We start from the raw sequence: 21,942 nt of genomic DNA on the forward strand, positions 1-21,942 counted from the left end.
TATATATTTTAACAAAATATGCATTTCTTTTACTTCCAGTCCTGGTGGCTATGGACATTCCTTTAAGAGGTGTTGACCAATAACTCGTACCAATAATATCTGCAGATGAAAATGGTACTAGCAGCCAAAAAGACATGACATCAGTATCAGTAAACAAAATCAACTTTGGACTTGCAGGCTGTAATTGACATAGTTATTTATGTGTATAAAACACATTTGTATTTCTGTAGATACAAAGATAAAAACAAGGTTTGAATAAGTTGATATTTAATTTTAAATCTGTCACTTATTTTACATCAAAGATTCCTGTTAATGCACCATGACATTGATTCGTCCATTGCAATGACTTTGGTGTTGCTTACGAGTAACATTATGGGCAAATGCCATACCACATATTTCACATATGTAAGGCTTTTCCCCATTGTGAGTTCGCATATGAGTTCTGAGATTTCCTGATTGTCTCATGCGTTTGCCACAAACAGGACACTGAAATTTGTATTCATCAGTATGAGTTTCTTCGTGTCTCTTCAAATGCACCTTGTTCTTGAATTTTTTGGGACAAAGGTCACATGGAAAGGGCCATTCATCAGTATGAATTATAAGATGCTTTTTCAAACATCCACTTCTTGAAAATCGTGCTCCACAATTGTCACACTGGTATTTCTTTTCATTGGTATGGCAGATCATGTGTCTCTTTAGAATCTTCACAGTTCTACATTTATATTCACAAAATTCACAGTGTATAGGGCGCTCATCAGAGTGTGATAGCAAGTGACTGTTCAACGAACTGATCTGAGCATATGCATTACCACACACATCGCATACAAAAGGTTTTTCTCCAGTGTGAGTTCGCATATGATTTTTAAAATGACTTGGGGTGGGACACAAAACACCACAAATCTCACAAGTCGTTTTAAAACCATTTTTATGATGTTCCTGATGTTTTTGAAATCCTTTATAATTTACAAATATCCTTGGACATTCTGGACATTGGTATTCACCCTTTCCTATTTTACTGATTGATTTTCTGTTGCATTTTACTCTTATCTTTAGAGTAGGGACATCCTTTTTTGAACTCTTAACAGATTTCTTTCCGTTATCAGATGTTTTTACATCCAGTTCCCTCAAATCACCACTCTCATCTATTGACCAATCTGGGTCACTGTCCTTCTTAAAGCCTTCTTCACAATCTGAATGCTCAAGATATTCAGAATCAGATTTCTCAAAATCTTCGAAATCATCTTCATGATCCTCTGTTATATCTTCAACCTTCTCTGTTTCTTTTTCTGAATTTTTCTGATTATTTCGAGGATTTAGATCAAGATTGGAGATATTTTTACAAATATCAATAATCTCATGGCTATTTTGGTAAGTATCTGACAGAATTTGTTGACATACGCTTATTATTTGTTTGCAAAAGGGTTCGAAACCTGGAAAGCTTGTTATTTGTGAACAAATATTCAAAATAATTTGTATATAAGAACTTTGATCAAAAACCTGCTTTTCACAAATGTTGATTATGCTTTTGACTTTACTATCAGATGGTGTGTCTTTTGGCTCTTCTTTAATGAATGGTAACAACTGTCTCCGTTGCATCGGGTATGGAGTTGAAACTTTACCGATGGGAAGAGGAGGAAGATCTCTTGGACTCATTTGGGTTACAGAAGAAGAAATATCCATCTGACTCACAGTGGATTTCTGAAAACTGCCAGCAGTTGAGCTTACTGATGATGAAGAGGGTGATTTATCATTGAAATTGCTTTGATTTTGTACTTCATTTGACATGCCAACTTCACATTTCAGCACAGAGTTGCTCTTCGGACTAAGTGGTTGCAATCTGAGGGGTGATTGAAAGTCATTTTGACTGCATGATGACTGAATTGATGAAGATGGATTAACTGATGTTGGTAGATAAGGATAATCCATTCTGATATGTAAATATTGCTGTTTTAGGTTGTTAACCAATATTTACCTCCATCAATGGTTGAACCTGAAATAGTATAAACAAAATTCTGATAACATGATTAAGCATGAAAAATACCCCATTAAAAAAAGATGGGTCTGCCTATTATTAGTCTATGAAATGGTCTCATAATTGAAATAATAAATATGTAGATCATAACATACCATACACAATTAATATTGTATTCTATTCTAGTGTATAAATTACAGTACACATGGATGTCAATGTTATTTAAGATTATAAACATATAGTAGGACAATTATGGATTAAAAGACACACCCTGATCAGATATTCGGACTAATAACACCCAACGCGAATTTACACTTTCGAATGCAATGCTAAACAGTGTAGATTTATCAGTGTGAAATCCAATACTAACCTTTCTACATGAATTGCAGTTTAACTGATTATTTAAGTAAACAACAAATAGTAACATAGAAATGTCTTAAAAGAAGACATTCCTTAATACAGTTTACTAGTATTGAATTTTTCAGCCAGACGAGGTCAATATAGAAGGACTAATCCGTAACCAGTTGAAATGTATCATGTTAGTCCGAATTATTCTGATCTTGCATCATCTGTACATTTTTATTCAAATGTCTGTTAGAGAAGTTAGTTATTTGCAAATAGCCTGGAATATTGAATAACAACAGTCTAGAATGGGTAGCATGCATAAGGTACCTTAGTAGGTCATACAAGTCTCGACTGAATAATGTAGGCCTTCATTCATTTAGACAGTAGCTTGAAATAAAGGGAAATAATTTTTACTTTCTTTACATTTATTACATGTACATAGATAACAAACACATCAAGATATAAAGGTACAAAGAAAGATATTGCCAATAAGTTTGAATACATTGATATCATGAGTTGCAGTGAGAGTAATCCTTGCTGCCCAGTATAGAGAGCCCTCAATAATATTCAAAAAAAACCTAGCAAAACCAATTTTTCTGGCAAATTTTTTCCCATTGTGCAATAATCAGAAAATGTTTTAAATTCTCTTTTTGCAATTCACAATGTGATATTTGAAAACAAGAGCAATTTTTCTAAAACATCTTCTACATATTATACCTTTATATTATCTTCCCTTCACATTCCCATCATTCACATGGTAATGGAGTGGCTCAGAAGCTAGTGAAATGGAATGTTCTGCTTAACAAAACCAAGCCATGGGTTCAAGGCAAAAAACAAAACAAAAAAACAAATTTCTGCTGACATGGCCAGTACTTTTTCTCCTTATTCCCTTACCATATTGATATGTTATAAGTAATAAATATTCGTACAAGCCAGACAATTCCATTAATAAAAATCTCGTTCAAAGTATGGCAGAATTTAGAATGATAGTTTTACATCAACTAATATGTTACAAGATCACACCCTATGGTATAAGTACTTCCACACCATGTACCCTACGACACTGCTCTTGATGCTGTTTTTTAGTAACATTGTGTGCAAAACCTTGACCACATTTTTCACACTTATAGGGTTTTTCTCCATTGTGGGTTCTCATATGAGTCTTTAGATTTCCAGACTGTCTCATACGTTTGCCACAAAATGGACACTGAAATTTGTATTGATCTGTATGAGTCTCTTCATGTCGTTTCAAATGCATTTTGTCTTTGAATCTTTTAGGGCAATTTCCACAAGCAAATGGATATGTGTCCTTATGAACTATTAGATGTTTCTTTAAATCACTATTGCGTAAAAATCGAGCTCCACAATTATCACATTGAAACCTACGCTCTGTGGTATGTCTTACCATATGCATGCGTAACCTTTTAACTGTTTTACAGCGATAGTCACAAAGCTCACACTGAATCTTCTTGACATCAGTATGTACATGCTGGTGATCCTTCATAGAACTAACATCAGCAAATCCACTTCCACAGACATCACAAATAAAAGGTTTTTCTCCTGTATGTACCATCATGTGTCTCTTCAGATGAGGTTTAGTGCAAACCAAATTACATAATTCACAAGTTACCTTCTTATGGCATTCAAGGTGATTCTGAAATCCTTTCAGAGTTGGGAAAATTCGTGGACATTGATAACATTTAAATTCTCCTCTAATTGGCGGTGGCCTTTTCCTAACAGGTTTTTCATCCTTTTTACTAGATTTTGATTGCATCTCTTGATCAAGTTCTGTAAGCCAGTCTGTATCATCTTCAGATATCTTCCTTTTCTTTCGCAGTCCTCGGTCACCTTCAGATAAGCTTACATCAGCATTAACCTGTGATATAGCAGAACTGTTCTTCTTTTCCCAATAAGCTGTCCACTCTGGATCATCAACTTGATTCAATTCAACCTCTGAATCAGATAAAAGAGGAGATTCAACCAAATGCACATCTTCTACTTCTTTCTTTATTTTTACTTGAACTAAAGGTTTACTTTTACCCATGATTTTCTTTTTCTTTCGTGTTTTCTTTTTTGGTACTTTCACTTTACTTGTTGTTTCTTGGTTCATCTCAATTTTTGCTTGCCATTTAGAGAGTCTTTTACAAAGTTCAATAATATTTTGACTATTTCTATATGCATCTGACAATATTTGACTACAAACATCCATGATGTCATTTCCATGCTTTTCACACCCCTCTATAGGCATTATTTGAGAGCAAATATTCAAAATAATCTGTATGGATGATGTTTGTCCAGAAACATGTCTGTCACAAGAAGCAATAATTTCTGAAATTATTTTTTCAGAGTTTAAAATTGGTTTAGGTATCTTCACTTCAGAGGAAATTTTATTTTTCTGTGTCCTAGAAATCTTTTTTGATTTATAAGTTGCTTTTGAGTTAGTGGGTTTAGTCGTCATCTCTTCCTCAGACATCAAATCAGTATCAATGCAGTACTCATTAGTAGCTGGTTTGACATTTTTATTGGCAGTTAATGCTTCTACTAAAGAACTATAAAAGACTTTGTGAGGACCATTGGAAATGTCTTTTGTTCTACAACCATTGAGAGAAATGTTGGTTTCAGCTAATGGTAGACTGCTAGAAACTATTGATGGACTGCTAGAAACTAATGGTGTACAGTCAGAAACTGATGGTGTGCTGTCAGAAACTAATGGTGGATTGCTAGAAACTGATGGTGGACTTCTAGAAACTAATGGATTACTTTCAGAAACTAAACATGTTCTGCTAGAAACTAATGATGGACTGTCAAAAACAAATGATGTGCTGTCAGAAACTATTAGTGGACTGCTAGAAACTAATGGTTGACTTTCAGGAACTAATGGTTGACTTTCAGAAACTAATGGTGGACTTATAGAAACTGATGGTGGATTGTCAGAAACTGACCATGTTCTGCTTAAAACTAATGGTGGACTGCTAGAAACTGATTGTGTGCTGTCTTGAGGTGGATTGGTTGAAACTAAAGGTGGTTGACTGCAACTGTTTTTTTCCAGGCTGACCATTGAGGTCTGGCTTGTTAGGTTTTTTCCAATCAAATCATCAGACATTTTGGCAGGTTGTTCCTTTGGTTGAAGTCCAACAATTTGTTGAATGTCGCTTTCAGAGCCATTCATTTCCAGGCTGACTTTTTAATCTACAAAATACAACAATTATATTAGATTGCATGTGATTTGAGTTTTAATCATACAGTAAGTTTAATCGTGGACATACCCAGTAGAATTAATAGTATTGATAAGTATTAGTTGTTGAAAGCCAACTCTTGGCCGATTCTCATAATCAACGGTAGGCCTACTGGCATCGGAATTTTTATCACCTAGTGGTTTTGAACCTACTGCACCTAATCACCTTCGGCTTCGCAGACAACTACAATGGCAATCAACCTCACTACCATAGCCGCTTGTATTGATAGAATTGCCCATTAGTATTCACTTTCATTTCAAATGTAAAATCCTCTTTTCTATGGTCGCAAAATAGGCAAATAAAGATAATAATCACTTCATATGGTCAACAAAAAGAAATTGGGTAATACAGTTGAAATGAAATGAATAGAATATTCGGATTACGGGATTTTGACTCCAATGCTGTCAACAGCAAACAGGACCGTTACATCGAACAAAATATATCATAAACATATTATTCAGTCAGATTTCATGGTCAGATCACCATTATTCTGACCAAAATACTACAAAGTGGAAAAAATTGATATTTATTTGTGTGCAAAAGTACCTTTCAAGACATTTTGTCAGACGGAATTTATATCTCTAATCTACATGTCCAGTACGTAACCAATGAAAGTGGTTAGACTTATACGCGCAAGTTATCCCATAATTACGAAATAAATATGTATATGGTCAGATCATATTTATAAATAAGCTAAATAGCACCTATTTAAGAAAAAGGTGAATAAATTGATTATGTACAGGATATGTTGCAACATTTCATCCCTTTTATTTTGATGGTTGATAACCTACCATAATTCATTGAAATTATATGATAAAAAACATTCATGATGGAATTTGCTCAAGGCATACTAGAGCTTGTCGCAATATTAAGCATTAATATATCAGGATATTAAGCATTAATATATCACAATAAGGGAATGGGAATATATCTCAATATGGGTATATATCACGATAGTATTTTTTTTTTAATTGTGTTCGAAACAAACAGTTTTTTTTTTCAATCTAAAATTTTTAATGTAAAAAACAATATCAAAAAGGGAATTTTCAAATATTAAGTAAAATCAATTACTGGTATATTAAATAATGTAGATTCTCCTATCTAAATAAAAATTGATTGTAATACCAGTATATCACCCAGCCACAATTCAATTCTAAAATCAATTCCCCGAAAATAGTTCCTAATGGTACTTAAGGGAATCATGATGCATAGTTAGGCGAAGTATCCCACTTCTCCAGAATACCTGGTGATTATCTCCAAGTGGTTTTGTCAACTTGATATTGTTTATAAATTTATTATCAGCAAAGGCACTATTCAATAAACATAATACTTATAAGAGTAATAATAGTAATTTGTAAACTAAAAAAGTTCAAATACAAAGATATCATAACTTAGGACAGAAATCTTGGACAGGTAAGTAACATGTCCCAGACGTATCCTAGTTTCAAACAAAATGGACACTTATCTAATGATAAATGGATAAATGATTAAGGTTTCATTTTTCTGTAACATTTTGGACAAAGCAAGTTTTTCGGTGAAGTTTTTTTGTGACATTATGTGCAAATCCTTTGTAACACCTGTCACATTTATAAGGTTTTTCACCAGTATGAGTTCTCATGTGAGTTTTCAAATTAATGGCCTGAATGAATTTTTTTTTACAAACATTACAAGTGTATGCATATTCTTCTTTATGGATTTTTTCATGTCTGGCTAATGTAACTTTCCTTTTATATTTGTTGGGACAATATTGACACGAATAAAGTAACTGTTTTGAATGAACTATTAAATGCTTTTTAACAGCTTCCAGTCGACAAAACTGTTCCCCACACATTTCACACTGAAAATTTCTTTCTGAACTGTGGATATTCATATGATTTCTTAAACTTTTTGTACATTTTGCCCGAAAATCACAATGCGGACACTTTTCGGGACGGTCAATCTTATGGGTTAGCATATGATCCTTCAAACATTTCATGTTTTTTCCACAAATTTGGCATAATCCACCTCTCTTCTTTGGCTTCTTACATTCCTTTGCCTCCATTGGCCTCTTAGCAGTTCCGCTGGATTCAAAGTGTTCATCAGGCTCCCAATCAGGATCTTTAGTAGACAAGTTTTCATCGATAGCTTCAGATTCACTTTCCTCTAATTCTGATGTATCATTTTCATTATCTGATAACCTTTGTAAATTATCAAAATATCCCCCTGTATCTTTCTGTAGTTCATCATCAACATACCTTTTTATATAGTTTTCTACAGCAAAATATTCATTGAAATTTAATGCATTTATCTGTTTAGTACCATTATCTATAAGCACACTTTCAATTTGATTTTCCTCTTCCATTTCATTCCCCATTTGGTCAGCATCTCTATAAATATTTTCTCTCTCTATTTGGCCAGCATCTTCATTTTCACTCTTAAATTGCCAAGCATCATCATTTCCACTCTCTATTTGGTCAGCATCTTCATTTTCCCACTTTATTTGGTCAGCTTCATCTTTTACACTCTTTATTTGACCCACATCATCATCTACTCCCTCCATTTGGCCAGCATCTTCATTTTCACTCTCTATTTGGTCAGCATATTCATCTTTATTTTTTATTTGGCCATCACCTTCATTTACACTCCCTATTTCCTCCTCTTCATTTGCACTCCCTATTTCCTCCTCTTCTTCTTCAATTACACTCCCTATTTCCTCCTCTTCCTCTTCATTTACACTCCCTATTTCCTCCTCTTCCTCTTCATTTACACTCCCTATTTCCTCCTCTTCCTCTTCATTTACACTCCCTATTTCCTCCTCTTCTTCTTCATTTACACTCCCTATTTCCTCCTCTTCCTCTTCATTTACACTCCCTATTTCCTCCTCTTCCTCTTCATTTACACTCCCTATTCCCTCCTCTTCATTGTCCTCTTTTATTTTTTTATCAAAGATAGAAAGTTCTACCTGGTTCTTCTCCTTCACATTTTCATCAGCCATTGGAATATCTACTTCATTTTCTAAATCTTCAGGTTCTATCTTTATATTTCCAGACTTTGAAATGCTGTTTTCAGTGTCACTATTTGTCTGTACAGTTTGTAATTTTGCACATTGATCAACTATTGCATTCATGTCATTGAAACTTTGAGACAAAACATGTTTACATTTTGATCTTATTTTGCTAGCAAATTTTTCACATTCAGGTATTTCAGTAATTTCACAAACAATGTTCATTAGGATTTGCACGTGTACACTTTGATCAAAAACATGTTTTTCACAAATATTCACAAGGTTGAACAAAATTGTAACCATTGAAGTTTTTGCAAAATTTGCCTTTTTAGTAGATGCAAGCAAGTTGTTCCGAAAAGTTTCATTTTCTGGTGACAATGTATAGTGTTTCTTGAACTCAGCAAACTCATTAGGATCATCAGGATTCATTACAAGCATTTTCCTATGTAGGCCTTTTAAATTTGACTCTGGTAATCCATGTCCTTTCAATAAACTTATGCTGTAATCTGAAGGTTTGATGTTACCCTGAATAGGTCTATCATTCATAATTGGATAACCAACAGGATAAGGTTTAGTGATGTTATATGTGTTTGATAGATTGACCCAGCTGTCATTCTCATTTAAGCTGCTTTGATTATTCACAGGATTAAAATTTGGTGCTGTAGATATGCTTTTCAAATGATTGTTAGCAACAGATTTAGAACTGGATAATATCATAATTTCCTGATTTTCAATTGAGCTGGTAGCTGTCATTTTGTTGGTATCATTTACAGAAGAGTAAGCTTTCATCATCATTGAAGCTTTTTCTATGGTCATGTCTACATTTGTCTGGTTGCTTGAAGGGTTCAAAAATATATATTTTACAGGTTTTGGTAAAACAGGTTTGCTTTCAGCAGGATTCATATTATATACAGCTTCTGTTCTGGAATTCATTGCAAAGTCAACTGGAGGACTGTTAACTTCTGGAAGCTGATCACTGTGTATCTTTGCACTTATCATTTACTAGTTGGATTATTGTCTGTTGGTGAATCTGTGAATCTTTTACAGAATGGGTGATGTAAGAAGACCATGACTTGACTCTTCATACCACTTTGAGTAAGTCATAAGCAATGCTGGTATACCTCATTTATCTAAATATGGTGTCTTTTCCAGGTGTAAACATTTACTGTAAACATAACCTGAGTGTGTAACCTGAAAAATTAATACATATATTACAAAATATATGTACATAGTGGAAGATTGTAAACCTATATCATTATAGTGTAATAATGTTTTATATTTTTTAATGTTATGTTTGGGATTAAGTGTAAAAAAAGGCCAAATTGTAAGCCTTATGAAGAATTCATTATTATTCCAAACACATATACAATATATATGAGCAATGAAAATAAATGAAATTGAGTTTCTTGGTGGATTCGGAGGCAGTGACTGTCACCTGAATTTCATGTGGTATTGAAGTTGTAAAACTAATGAACTCTTGAATCAAGTTTAACACATAGGCTACATGAGGAGGATATCAAATGGGGCAAATAGGCCTATTTTAAGTGCCATTCGAATAAAAAGGAACACGAAATTACTTTAGATAAATTCAACGATATAGTGTCCTACTAGTACAACAATTGAAATTTATGACATAAAAAAGATTTATTTCAGTGCAGGTAATAATTTTATGTAACGGTGAAACAAGACAGTTTGGACCAAAGATAATTCGGGCTAAGGCCACTCTGACCATATTTGAAACAATTCGGACCAATATTGAAAGTCAAGTAGGACTCGGATATACCGGTGGATTTTTTTAAAAAGCTCCGCATCAGCTATCCACGAAACACCTAAACTTTCCAAATCTGGATACAGTCTACAGTTTTACGAAAACGTACAGGCGCATATTTGGTACAAATATTAGTTTCCTCAACCTCATCGATAATACCAGCTTGTGATAACATTAAAAGTTTAAAAAGAACTTACTCATTGTGTTCTCTATTAAATATGCATTCTCCGTTTGGCACCGTTTTATCAAGAAGGGACTTGACTAAAGGGAAGAAAATAGGAGGTGTTTCTATAACATAGGTTGGGTGGTTACGCTTTATCGTTGAATACATTTCAAACTCAATAATCCCGTCTACTTAAATGGGTCATTCGTTATTTTGTACATTATATCTTTCGAACACGCGCTTTTCATAAATTTTGACACGCTTCGAATTCTTGAGTTTACATTTATAAAATTTCACACTGAAGTGCAAGATTGATCTCAATATCTTTTGCAAATGGACCCTCTATTCCTTAAATTGCATATACTGGACATACGAGACTATTGGCCATAGCTCCGATAATTTTACTAAATTATAATGAAAATTACTGCAAGTCTTGCTAATTCACCAAAATAACTGCGTACCCTGCTTTAATTGATGATATTTCATAATGTTTTTAAAAAGGTAGGCTAATTGTCTTTGTGGTTAAAGCTTGCATCAGGACTGATCGGGTATATTTACAATATTAAAGGCTGTGTCCCAGTTTTTAATCCTACGGAGCTGGGGAAAGAAATATGGCGACTGAACAACAATGGCTACCACGGAAGCTAATTATTGGATCTCCTTGGCCTATATCAGTTCGAATAAAATTAGGTTCTTCATAAGTATCAAAACTGGTTTTGTAGATCGACCTTGGAAATCGATAAGAGTATGACGCTCTCCCGGCATTTTCTTCATTTAGTTATGGCGTTACCATGCCTCATTAACTTATTTATGTATAGAAAATATATCGTAAATTAATTTATAATTTCAGCTAATGGTACATTATTAAGAGCTCACAACGATTATTTAAAGAATAAGTACGTATGGAATATTCAGAGTTACCTGCACTTCCTTCAGCCCAAAGCAGCCAAGAGACGACTCCACAATGGCATGTTCCTTCATCTGAGTGTATGCAGCAGCAACACCCAATTCCTGATTATGGAATGCCGCCCTCTAGACCAACATTTCCACCCATTGACCTTCAAAGTTTTAGTCACCAGTCCGGATTTGTGGTTCCGACATTTTCTCGGGATCCAATCAGCCACTCACCATTGTTGTCTCTTCAGATTCCCACTCAATCGTCTGCAAGTGAACTTATTTCTCATGACGATGCTGCCAATCCCAAAGTACGCCAGTCAGATAATAGACATTTATCACTTTTAAAAAATGACCCACAATCCAAACCATTTTCAGACGACCAATCTGCGTCTTTAAATAGAGATGTGAAGGTTACTGTTACTTGCAGTAAGGAGCATGAACATCCAGAGGTATCTATATTAAGTAATTCATCTCCTAGCGCACTAACGGAATCTGATATTCGTCAAAACCCACGAAAAGCCACAACATCCAAGAAAATATTAGTTGGTTTTAACATTAATGACGGAAATCGATCACTTTCACCAAATAGCGTCTGTGGATCAAAGAGTAACCCATCTGACAAACCCGCAACAACCACAAAAGAAATATGTAATTATGATAAGTTGAACTGTAGCAGTAAGTCAATTGTAGGAGAGAATGCACACAAGATGAAGGAAACAACCGTAACTGAGACCAACCCAGATAACAAAGCAATAATAGGCTACTGGTGCCCAAGGAGCCCCTCTACCGAGAAGCCAAACAGAAGCAAACACGAATCGAGCAAGATACAAGACGATACTAGTAATTTTATTATTAAAAGAAGACAAAGCACCAGCGAAACAACCATTGATGATGAACAAAATCTGAAAGATGGAAGGAAGTCCTCACCTCGCCTTTCTCCTTTGAACGACAATAATCAGTTTGAGATACCGCCATTACCAGCACTGAAGATACGACCTTTCAAGAGAGGACCGTTCAAATCTGTCCTAACCACAGAGGAACCTGGTCAAACCTCAAAGCAGCCTTCTGAAATTACAAAAGAATCCCTTTCGACAGATTTTCTTCCTTTTGTCAAACAGGAACCAAAGGAAAGTCCAACGTCTGGAAGTAAAATTACAGAAATAATAAACATCTGTGAAAAGCACGTTTTTGGGCAGACATCGTCTATTCAAACTATATTAAATATCTGTTCTCAAGCGACTGGGTTTCCAGGATGCGATCGGTTCTGTAGTCAGATTATCACTATTTGCAACCAATTATTGTCAGAGACATACCAAAATAGCCACTCCATCATTGATCTGTGCAAAAACTTGACTCATTTGGATTTGACTGGCGGAAAAAATAAAAAAGATAGAGTACGTCAAGCTAAAGAGCCGACGAATACCTCTAAACAGACGACATACACTGAACCTGATTTTGAAGACGATGCATCAGACTTCGAAGAAAGGGAGGACACAAAAGATGAGGATTTTGACTGGAAAGATATACTCCAGAATTCCGATTCCGAAGATGGTTTGAACCAGGAGGATGATCCAGACTGGTCAGCTTATTGGGAGAAAAAGCAGGAAACTCGAAGCCGAAGATCAGATGCCAAAACAAAGGAAACGAAACCAATAGAAACCAAAGTCAAGGAGACCAAACCAAAGCGTATTAAAATTAAAGCTCCAAAGTTAGAAGAAAAAATCAATGACCAAGAAGAAAATGTCGACGTAATCAAAGACGAAGACGAGGAGAAAGAAGAATCTGCTTTTGAAGAGTTTCTGTCAGAAAACGAAGAACTTGCTGAGCCAAAGAAAAAGAAAAAAAGGTCGAGAGGAAAGAGTAGCAAAGCTGAACCAAAGACGAAAACCAAGATCCCAAATGTTAAAGGAGAGTTCAAATGTTCAGAATGTTCTAAAACTTTTCTTACTCAACGTGGATACGCAAAGCATGAAAATCATCATCGAAATGGGTTTAGGATTACTTGTGAGGTTTGTGGAGTGGCTTGTCCTTCGCCAAGTCATTTCAAAAGTCACATGAGGACACATACTGGAGAGAAGCCTTATGTTTGTGAAGTGTGTGGCAACTCTTATGCTCAAATGAGCACGCTGAAGGGTCACATGCTTCTACACTCTGACGAGCGGCCGGCGCAATGTGAATACTGTGAGTATAACTGTAAAAGCGAGAAAAGACTGAGGAGACATATGATCGTTCACACTTCAGAAAAAAAATTTCAATGCGAAGATTGCGGAGCGCGATTCTTGCGAAGTGCTTCTCTAAAGAAACATCTTCAAATTCACAAAGATGTTTGGCCTTTTTTGTGCGAGCTTTGTCCTAAAAAATTCAAAAGTAAAGTTCATCTTCGGCGACATGAAGAAGTTCATAGGGACGAATATAAATATCAGTGCCCTGTTTGTGGAAAACGAATTCGACAAGCAGGGAATTTGAAAACTCACATGCGAACACATAACGGAGAAAAACCATATAAATGTGAATCGTGCGGTAAGGGTTTTGCTCACAATGTTACCAGAAAACAGCACCAAGAGCAATGTCGAGGAAACGTTGAGGTCCTTATTCAACCTCCAACTGAAAATGATTATACAAAATATAACTCTGCACTTTGCATGGTGGGTCTAAAATCACTTGCACATCTGTCCTAAAAAGACATTTCTTCCACTAATGCAATATTCGGCAACTATTTCAAGGAGAAATCCACATCGATTGAAGCACGCACATTCTTAATGAGACTTAGTGTTCTGCTATACAAACTTTTAGATTGGTAAATGTTTTTCATTTATTTATATCATCTCAGAAATATGAATAGCTGAAAAAGGGCTGGTTAACTGAGAAATAAGACGACTCCTTAAATATTGCTAACAGGTACTGTCTGAAACAAAAACAGAACTAAGGACAAAATCTTGATTATGGTGTAGGTATATTGTCAAGTGACGTACTTTTGTACATTGTGTTGAAACTTGCTTGAATTGGTTGCTATATAATGCTTTCTATGTGCATTTATTATAGTTGTTTATGATTATAATATATATATATACTTTTAGTTTTATTTATATGTTATTCAGCAATATGAGAACTATTTGTAAATTTTTGTTATTTGTAACAGTATTTATATAAAGTTTAAGAATCTATTACGCCTCATGATATTTATTTTTAAACGATCGGATTTCGAAACGTCAACTTCGTTACTGTTGCTGTGCAGAGGTTTGTAGGGTTAAATGCAATTGTCCATCATTTTAGAGAAGTAATTGTGGGCTCTGTCGAAATAATGTCAAATAATGCCATATTAAACAGTGGCAATGTCACAATGTTCACATCATACCCCGAGGAAGTTGGAGCTATGTTCACTTGACTGTACAATACTGGCGTGCTGCTTTAGCGTGCTTTTTCAGTTGTTATCAGAGTTTGCTCCCTTTAATGGTTTATTCATTAGACGTGTGACTTGATAACTATAATTTTTGGGTAACTGGGTGTGAGATTGTCGTATTTTTGGTCAAATTAGGGTTAGGGAAAAGTATAACCGACATCTTGATCTTGACCTCTTTAAGCTGGTAAACAAATAATGGACGACTATATCCCTTTTATTCTTCTACATCATGCATACTTTGCAATTTTCCAATAAATGTCTACCTTTGCGGAAAGGACAACATGTTCTTTAAGTTGATTAAATGTGTATTTTACATCTATTTTAAGCTTCTCATTCTCAATCTCATTACGATAACGGCCATTTTCTGTTATTTATGGCTGATGATTGAGTTCGTGTTCGTGTCACAGTGACACCTTTGATCAAGATTGGAAAAGCTCCGAAACTGTAGCCTACTGGTAATTATTATGCCCACATTCATGAAGATCTATACCGACAGACAACTCTGCCAAATCAAGAGGCGTGCAAAAGATCGGACAATGCCCTCCCTTCTCCCTCCCCTGAAAAAACGGATTGACCCCTTGAAAAATTCTAACAACCGAGTGAACCGACCAATTCCATCACTGCAACTAAACATGTACACCATTGCCCCTCAGGACATATTATTAGCCCCACCGAACAATCAAGTCTGGCCTGAAATATCGTAATTACCTTTAAGCTTAGGCCTACACTTCGTTGAGACAAAGGTAGTTTTTCTACGGTCATAATCGGAGGCAGGTAAAAGTCGAAAATTATCGGACTTAAGTTTTAATGATGACCTAATCAGAAACCCTTACCAAGCCTGCAACAATAGACCATTGACTGTTGTCAAAAATAATTAAAATTTAAGCGTTGTAATATATAATATGGATTTTTATATTAGCCCTATACAAGGATTCTACAAAGTTGCATAATCATGACACCAGGTAAGTTCACTTATGAATATTAATATACATTATAAATTTATATGCTGAACTATATAGGCCTATTGATTTTTAGTGATGGAAGGCACATCCCTAACCTTGCACTAAACTCTCTTTGTTACAGAAGAAAATTACGATAGATATTTTAACCTTATTGCATTATTCTTAGCTATTTATAGGCCTATTTGCAATAGCTAAAGCCTTGACATTTTTTTTTGTCATAGACATGGACCTTTAATTCTAGAAATATCTTTACAATGTGCATTACTATCAGCTTATACGTGAAATCAGATTCATTAAAGTCGCATGATAAATGATTTCTGTCACTTTGAACCTTTCCCGCCTTTTTTATCTCAAGGTCACGATGACCTTTGTATTAGTTTTCTCTTCCTTTTTATCTCCGCTGCTCGTTATTTTTTCTGTCAAAATTGGGTGTTGCCTTATACAATTCTTTACAAAAATAAAAGAGACGAAATATTCGAGAACATCATTGCTATAATCAATCATTTCAAATATTCAATTCGGAGACTCAACGAACCTTTCCATTTGGCGCGTTGACTCTGATTTGAATGTTATTTCCAATATCGGATACATGGCGTTATTTCTCATGAGGTATTGAGAAATGATGCAAAACTGTGGGGTGGGTGATCTTCTTATATACAGTTATTGTGATGTATTACTGTTATCATTCAGGCTTGGCAGTTACGCCTTCTAACACTAATAAACTCACGCAGCATAATAGATCCACTGATAGGCCTACTTGTGGAATCCACGAATACCTCTTCAAATGGCACCAGTTCAACAGTGTTGTATACTTTGTTCAAAAACGAATAATGCTAATGTAGCATATCATATATACCCATTCAACTCTAAGAAGTAACGTCCATTCCATAAAAGTTTAAAAAGCTTTCAATTAGTTTGTTTAAAATGGCAGCCATGCATAGCACAGATTAAATCTGTAAACATGGAATAACAAGTCTTATATCGATTATATATTGATAGGTTTCCCAGTTCATACATTTTCTGAAAACAAAGAGAGTCGAAATTCAATAAACTTGATGGTGCTTTCGCATGCTATGCTACTTTATTTTCTATTGTTGAGATTAAATCATCGTTTCGTTTTGTGAATAACGTTCCTACATTTTTATTGATCCATCCATAAACCGAAACGATGAATAATGAAGATAGAAGCTTGGTGGTTATTTATTTAAAATCAATGAAAATAACAATTTATTTGTCCTTTATTGAAATGGTTAAGAGAATGACACGGTGCTGACTGGGAACACAAATGTAGCAATAATTCTAGAATAAACAGAATCGGTGCGTCTTGGTTGAAAGTAGCCTACTTTAAAGGCGAACCTTCACTATTCGTTCGACCAATCATACCTTAGTTTCAGAAACAGGAATTGTTTTAGCCTACATAATCAGTAATAGTGTTCAGAGCTCATCATCGAAATTTGAGCTTTCAAATCCATGTGTATCCATAACTATTCACGTTTGTTAGTTAAAAATTGGACTCGAATTTTAGTGAGACTATATGCCATATATAGAAAACACATATATAGGAATAGACAGTGAAATTTCTACCTTGAGGTGCATTTGAAGGGATTATGCGATTTTCGTGCGTTTTAGTACTTCTTAAGAATATTAAAGCACATTCAAGACCCAAATCAATCCTCGAAAATGCCAACTTTTGCCCTTTAAATGCCCCTTTGTTATCATAATTGCCACTGGCACAAACATTCTAAATTCAGTTAGAAAGATTTTACTTTAATACACTTTATAATCTACAGACTATATACAATGTAGTAAAAGTACAAGCAGTGCTTCGTCAGTCTAATTCACTGATGGTCTTCGGAAACATTGAAGATTTTATTACACCGGGATCGTATCGAGAAGAAGCATAAGATGAATATATACATAATTAGGAACAAGCCTTATACTCCAATTCTTCCAAATGCCTTAAAATCCCTCCCATTCTCCAGTACTAAAGAATTTACAACCCATGTCTATCGAAAAAGTTATATTGCATTACAAAGTGTAAAATGACAAACCACAATCTATTTGTAGCTCGTCTAAAGGGTTAGAATTGACCTAAAATTGGGGATAATTTGATGGCCAATTTTCGTCAGTACATTAATCATCTCATTACTTTATCACAGCCAGAGACAAATTCTGACAGAAACAGGTCAATTTACAATTCTATGTACACCATGTTATCATCTTCATAATCTGAACTCTTATAGGTCCATCCCTTATTCTAGTTTCCTATGGAATGGTCCTGGTAAGCTCAATATCAAAGTAATACGAGAGTCGTAGCGAAAAAGTTTGGTAAACATGTGAAATATTGTTGAACCAAACTTTTCGGCAAGACCATTTTATTTTCAGAACTCTTTAGGGATTTCAGTGCGTATTTCTCATATTTCAAGACAACAATAAAATCCTGCTTCATAGGAGGCTCCTAAATCTTTTTAATTACATGTACAACAAAATTTCTCTCGGGATATACTGTGATACCTATTATGCTATTGAAGAAGATAATATCAATATCGGAAATAATTATATATTTTCTATTGTCCAGGCATACAATATGATCTATAACATAATAAGTGACTGGTCAAACGTGATAGACTTTCTCGTGAGAAAATTATAAAGGGGAAGCGGGAAATTTTATGCATGTCTGCTCAGTGGCGGAGCCAGGTTTACGTCAAAAGAGGGCGAAATATCTGAGATTGCCCGAATTTCTAATCTAATTTTAAGGGTTTTTCCCCAAAAAATTGCTTTCGGTGCCCCACTGTGTCTGCTTCGATATATATATTTCTGACATTCTGACAAGTTTGCAATATTACTTAGGTCAAAATAGGTCAAATCCTGTTGTTGCTTTATGAATTTCAATAATAACACAGACCCAAATATCTCTCTGAAACCACTTTTTTGTTCTTTGGATATTAGCCTATATGTGTATGTTAATTACTGTTTCAGGAACGATTGATTTATCTATTGCTATATTGACAACGAATTCTATTATACAACTGTAGCAGGACTTGTATATAGAAAATAAAAACCATCACCGAAATAAGTGTCTAAACACCTAAAAAAACAGAAAGCTTTCACATAGGTTGGAAGTTGACAAATATAACACACCAGCAAGTGACCATTTTAAAACATTGTAGAATCGATGAAGACTTGATAATAGTCATTATTCCCACTTTCTTATAGATTGACCATCTAAAAATATCTTTCTCCAATTACCCGAGTTTTATTCTATTTAAGAAAGACAAATGTTGTAAAATGTGGCTTCTGAAGTCAAACTGTAGTCGTTTGGTAAAAATCATCATGATAAGTAATATCCAATGTCATGCATCATGGCCCGGTTGTTTGGTTTCTATTTGTTATATTTCCGCCTGCTATACAATTGGTTTGTAGATGACAAGTTACCGTTCGGTTCCAATGGATGCTGATATCGCAAAGTAGGTAGATGTTGGTAGTCGTAGTAGTTTGTAGGAGCTCTTAAATACACACAAGGCCCCCGGGGTTCCTGATAGCTATCGGTCTTAAGAAATGAAATATTTTTTTCTCCGCATTCCAAATGGAACTGAAACATGCCAAAATACTGTGAACATGTCAACCCATCTTCAAACCACATGTACATTCAGTCGAGTTGATTTTCCCAATAGATTTAATCCAGTGTAAACTAAACCATCATTAACTAATCATTGACCATAGCTCACAAATTGGTCGTTTAGCCCCGGAGACACCCCGACCCCTACCGCTGTGAATGGTTAACTGTCGCCAATTATTTGCTACATTTCATATAGAATTTCAAAGTATCTATTGAGTGAAATAACCGTTCTATACGGAACATCAAACAGACCTGAAAGAGCCCAAAACATTGGGGTAGGCCATCATTCAAAAGAGGGACGGGGGGGAGGGGGGGGGGATGAAGTGTATGTCTGTAGTCCTGATCAATATATTTTCGGTAAACAAGTGGCAAACTAACATTGGTAACATAAATTGCCACCCCCCCCCCCCCTCCCAATCTCCTCGCTTCAAGAGAAGCACGCTCCTTCTTCTGTGGTGAATGTTATCTGGAATGATATCACGTTTGCACCTTTAAATGATCTCATTCAATTACACATGTTTCTATTGTCACTTTCCTACAATATGACCATAAATATTGCGTTTCAAGTCAAGAGTCTTGTCAGTTATAGGTGGACATCTTTTAGGCTGACAGATATATAGGTTTATAGCAATACTGAACTGGCTTTATAATCAATATTCAGCTTATTTATATATGCAATAAATAAGACAATAGAAGTCCCATAAAGTCATGTTCCCGACTCTTAACATATTATTATGGTAACTTAAAGATTCATTTTTATCCAAATCTGCGAATTTGTGTAGCAGTTTACTTTATAAATTTTATAATACATAAATAATACATGTACAATTTAAAGGGATACAGTCGATAACATATTTTCTTTACCAGCTGATGGTGATATATTTAAGCATTCAATTGTAATTTCTTAAAAGTAAAAAATCATACGCCTGGATCTCCTACAATTCACTCTCGTCTTTTGATTGACCTATAACTAATTAGATACTGTGACGCCAAAATATTTGGAATGAGAGAGAGAGTGAACGTCGGTTTTTTATTCTGAAAAGTGATAAAGATAAATGAAATGTTCAACGAAAGTAAAGGTTTAATTCTTACTAAGTGACATTACATCGCCATTCCTTTAATATAAATATTATATTAAATTATACATGAAAATGTATTATGAAAATGGTCCATGTCCTTCATGTCATACAATTTATGTTTCCGTGTTGCTCAGTACCACTTGCTTTTGTTTCGTCTTGATTTTCCATTTGATTTTAACAAAGTCTAGAAGAAATGAAGACGATAATCAATTCCAGAGTGAAAGAACTGTTTCTGACTATATTGACAGAAACTAGTTGATCAATCTACAAGTAGAAATGTAAACTAACAATATTCTTAACATCAACCTTACTTAATGGTCATTTTCCAACATCTATTTTATCGACTTGTTTAGACTGTTAGACGAGTATGGCGTGTGGCTGAATCGCTTATCTTCTCTGACCATCTACTAACTAGTCTAGAAAATAAAACAAACAAAACAATAACAAATTCTTGCTTGTTCCTCGACTAATTTTCTCATCTCGTTAAATAATGAAAACTGCTCTGGGATGAGATATGGATGTAGAAGGAATGAAACAAATGGCGGTCATGGATGAATCATAAGAATTCCGGATCAGGCCAGTGGTTGGTTGGGATTGCAGTGTCCAGAAATAGGCTGGCCGGCTTTGCCCCTTCCCTCTCCTCCTCCATTTTTAAATTTCTTATACATAGCAAAGAATTGCCTGTGACCACTTGACAGCTCAGTGGCCCCTAACCATCACCTAATTATTTTTAAAAAAACAGCGTCGGGGGTTGACTGGGACGTATGAATATAAACATGTAGGCCTATATAGTGCTCAGTAGGAACCAGGGATAAGCATGAATTATTGCCAATTAACAAATTCATCAAATTTTGACAATTGGCAAAGCTTTGGCGTGTTTCCAAATATGCAAAGAAAAAACAATCCATAGTAAATAGAAATTGAGAATCGCAGGAGGTTTGTTCTTATCACACAATGAACCTGTTGTGAAAATGCAATTTATTGCTCTCTTGATGGTCGCTGCATTAGCAACTATAGGCAAGCTTTTATTATCACAAAAAGAAAGTCGACACGTATCTTTCAAAGTCATCAATCAAAAACACAATCAATAATATAACAAAAAATACAACAGCCGAGCATCTCTGTGGTTAATGAGATGGTATTGATGGAAAGTATAAGATTATGAATGTTGATAAACCAATGTCCACTGACCAGCTGTTTTGACCTGTGGAATATCTACTGTTTTATCGTAATTATCTTCAAGTACCATTTACTAAAGTCAATACTGACCAGTCGGGCCTTGATAACCTGCTGTTTCTGCTAATACTTCAATGAGGAGAGTTATTTTTCATTGTTAATTACTTAGTAATTTTTCAGTATCCCCTCATTCATCTGATAATTTAACTAGCAAATAATAAGTAAGACAAAATTGACTGGAGAAATTCATACGGATATATTGAAAGAGTCCTGGTTCGAGATATACGAGTTAAAGAGTGGTACATGAAGTGACAGCATAATATTAGGCCATTCTCGGGTACA

General features: G+C 34.9%; 4 protein-coding genes across 4 annotated transcripts; 2 read left to right on the plus strand and 2 right to left on the minus strand.

The window, feature by feature from the left end:
• Window positions 1-257: 257 nt before the first annotated feature.
• Window positions 258-4,157, minus strand: LOTGIDRAFT_213065 (hypothetical protein). The gene is made up of 2 exons (XM_009051089.1): window positions 3,382-4,157; window positions 258-1,015 (listed from the first exon to the last, which is right to left on the minus strand). The coding sequence occupies exons 1-2, from the start codon at window positions 4,089-4,091 to the stop codon at window positions 310-312; spliced, it is 1,416 nt and encodes a 471-aa protein (XP_009049337.1). The 5' UTR covers window positions 4,092-4,157; the 3' UTR covers window positions 258-309.
• Window positions 4,158-6,553: 2,396 nt separating this feature from the next.
• Window positions 6,554-7,606, minus strand: LOTGIDRAFT_186438 (hypothetical protein). The gene has a single exon (XM_009051090.1). It carries the CDS (start codon window positions 7,592-7,594, stop codon window positions 7,049-7,051), a length of 546 nt encoding a protein of 181 aa, XP_009049338.1. The 5' UTR covers window positions 7,595-7,606; the 3' UTR covers window positions 6,554-7,048.
• Window positions 7,607-7,980: 374 nt separating this feature from the next.
• Window positions 7,981-8,184, plus strand: LOTGIDRAFT_77452 (hypothetical protein; the record flags this gene model as incomplete). The annotated part of the gene is made up of 1 exon (XM_009051067.1): window positions 7,981-8,184. A coding segment is annotated over one exon (204 nt), but the record flags the coding sequence as incomplete, so codon positions are not given.
• Window positions 8,185-13,223: 5,039 nt separating this feature from the next.
• On the plus strand, window positions 13,224-14,042 carry LOTGIDRAFT_113001 (hypothetical protein; the record flags this gene model as incomplete). The annotated part of the gene is made up of 1 exon (XM_009051091.1): window positions 13,224-14,042. A coding segment is annotated over one exon (819 nt), but the record flags the coding sequence as incomplete, so codon positions are not given.
• Between the last annotated feature and the right edge of the window lie 7,900 nt (window positions 14,043-21,942).

This window comes from Lottia gigantea, assembly GCF_000327385.1.
Source record: "Lottia gigantea unplaced genomic scaffold LOTGIsca_16, whole genome shotgun sequence".
NCBI classification, from domain to species: Eukaryota; Metazoa; Mollusca; class Gastropoda; family Lottiidae; genus Lottia; species Lottia gigantea.

Excerpts from the sequence above, each read along its gene's own strand:
- LOTGIDRAFT_213065 (XM_009051089.1), bottom strand. The coding sequence starts at position 4,091 with ATGCAATCAAAATCTAGTAAAAAGGATGAAAAACCTGTTAGGAAAAGG. Across the intron at positions 1,016-3,381 it reads AAAAAACAGCATCAAGAGCA|TAAAATAGGAAAGGGTGAAT; the intron begins GTGTCGTAGGGT and ends AAAATCAATCAG.
- LOTGIDRAFT_186438 (XM_009051090.1), bottom strand. The coding sequence starts at position 7,594 with ATGGAGGCAAAGGAATGTAAGAAGCCAAAGAAGAGAGGTGGATTATGC.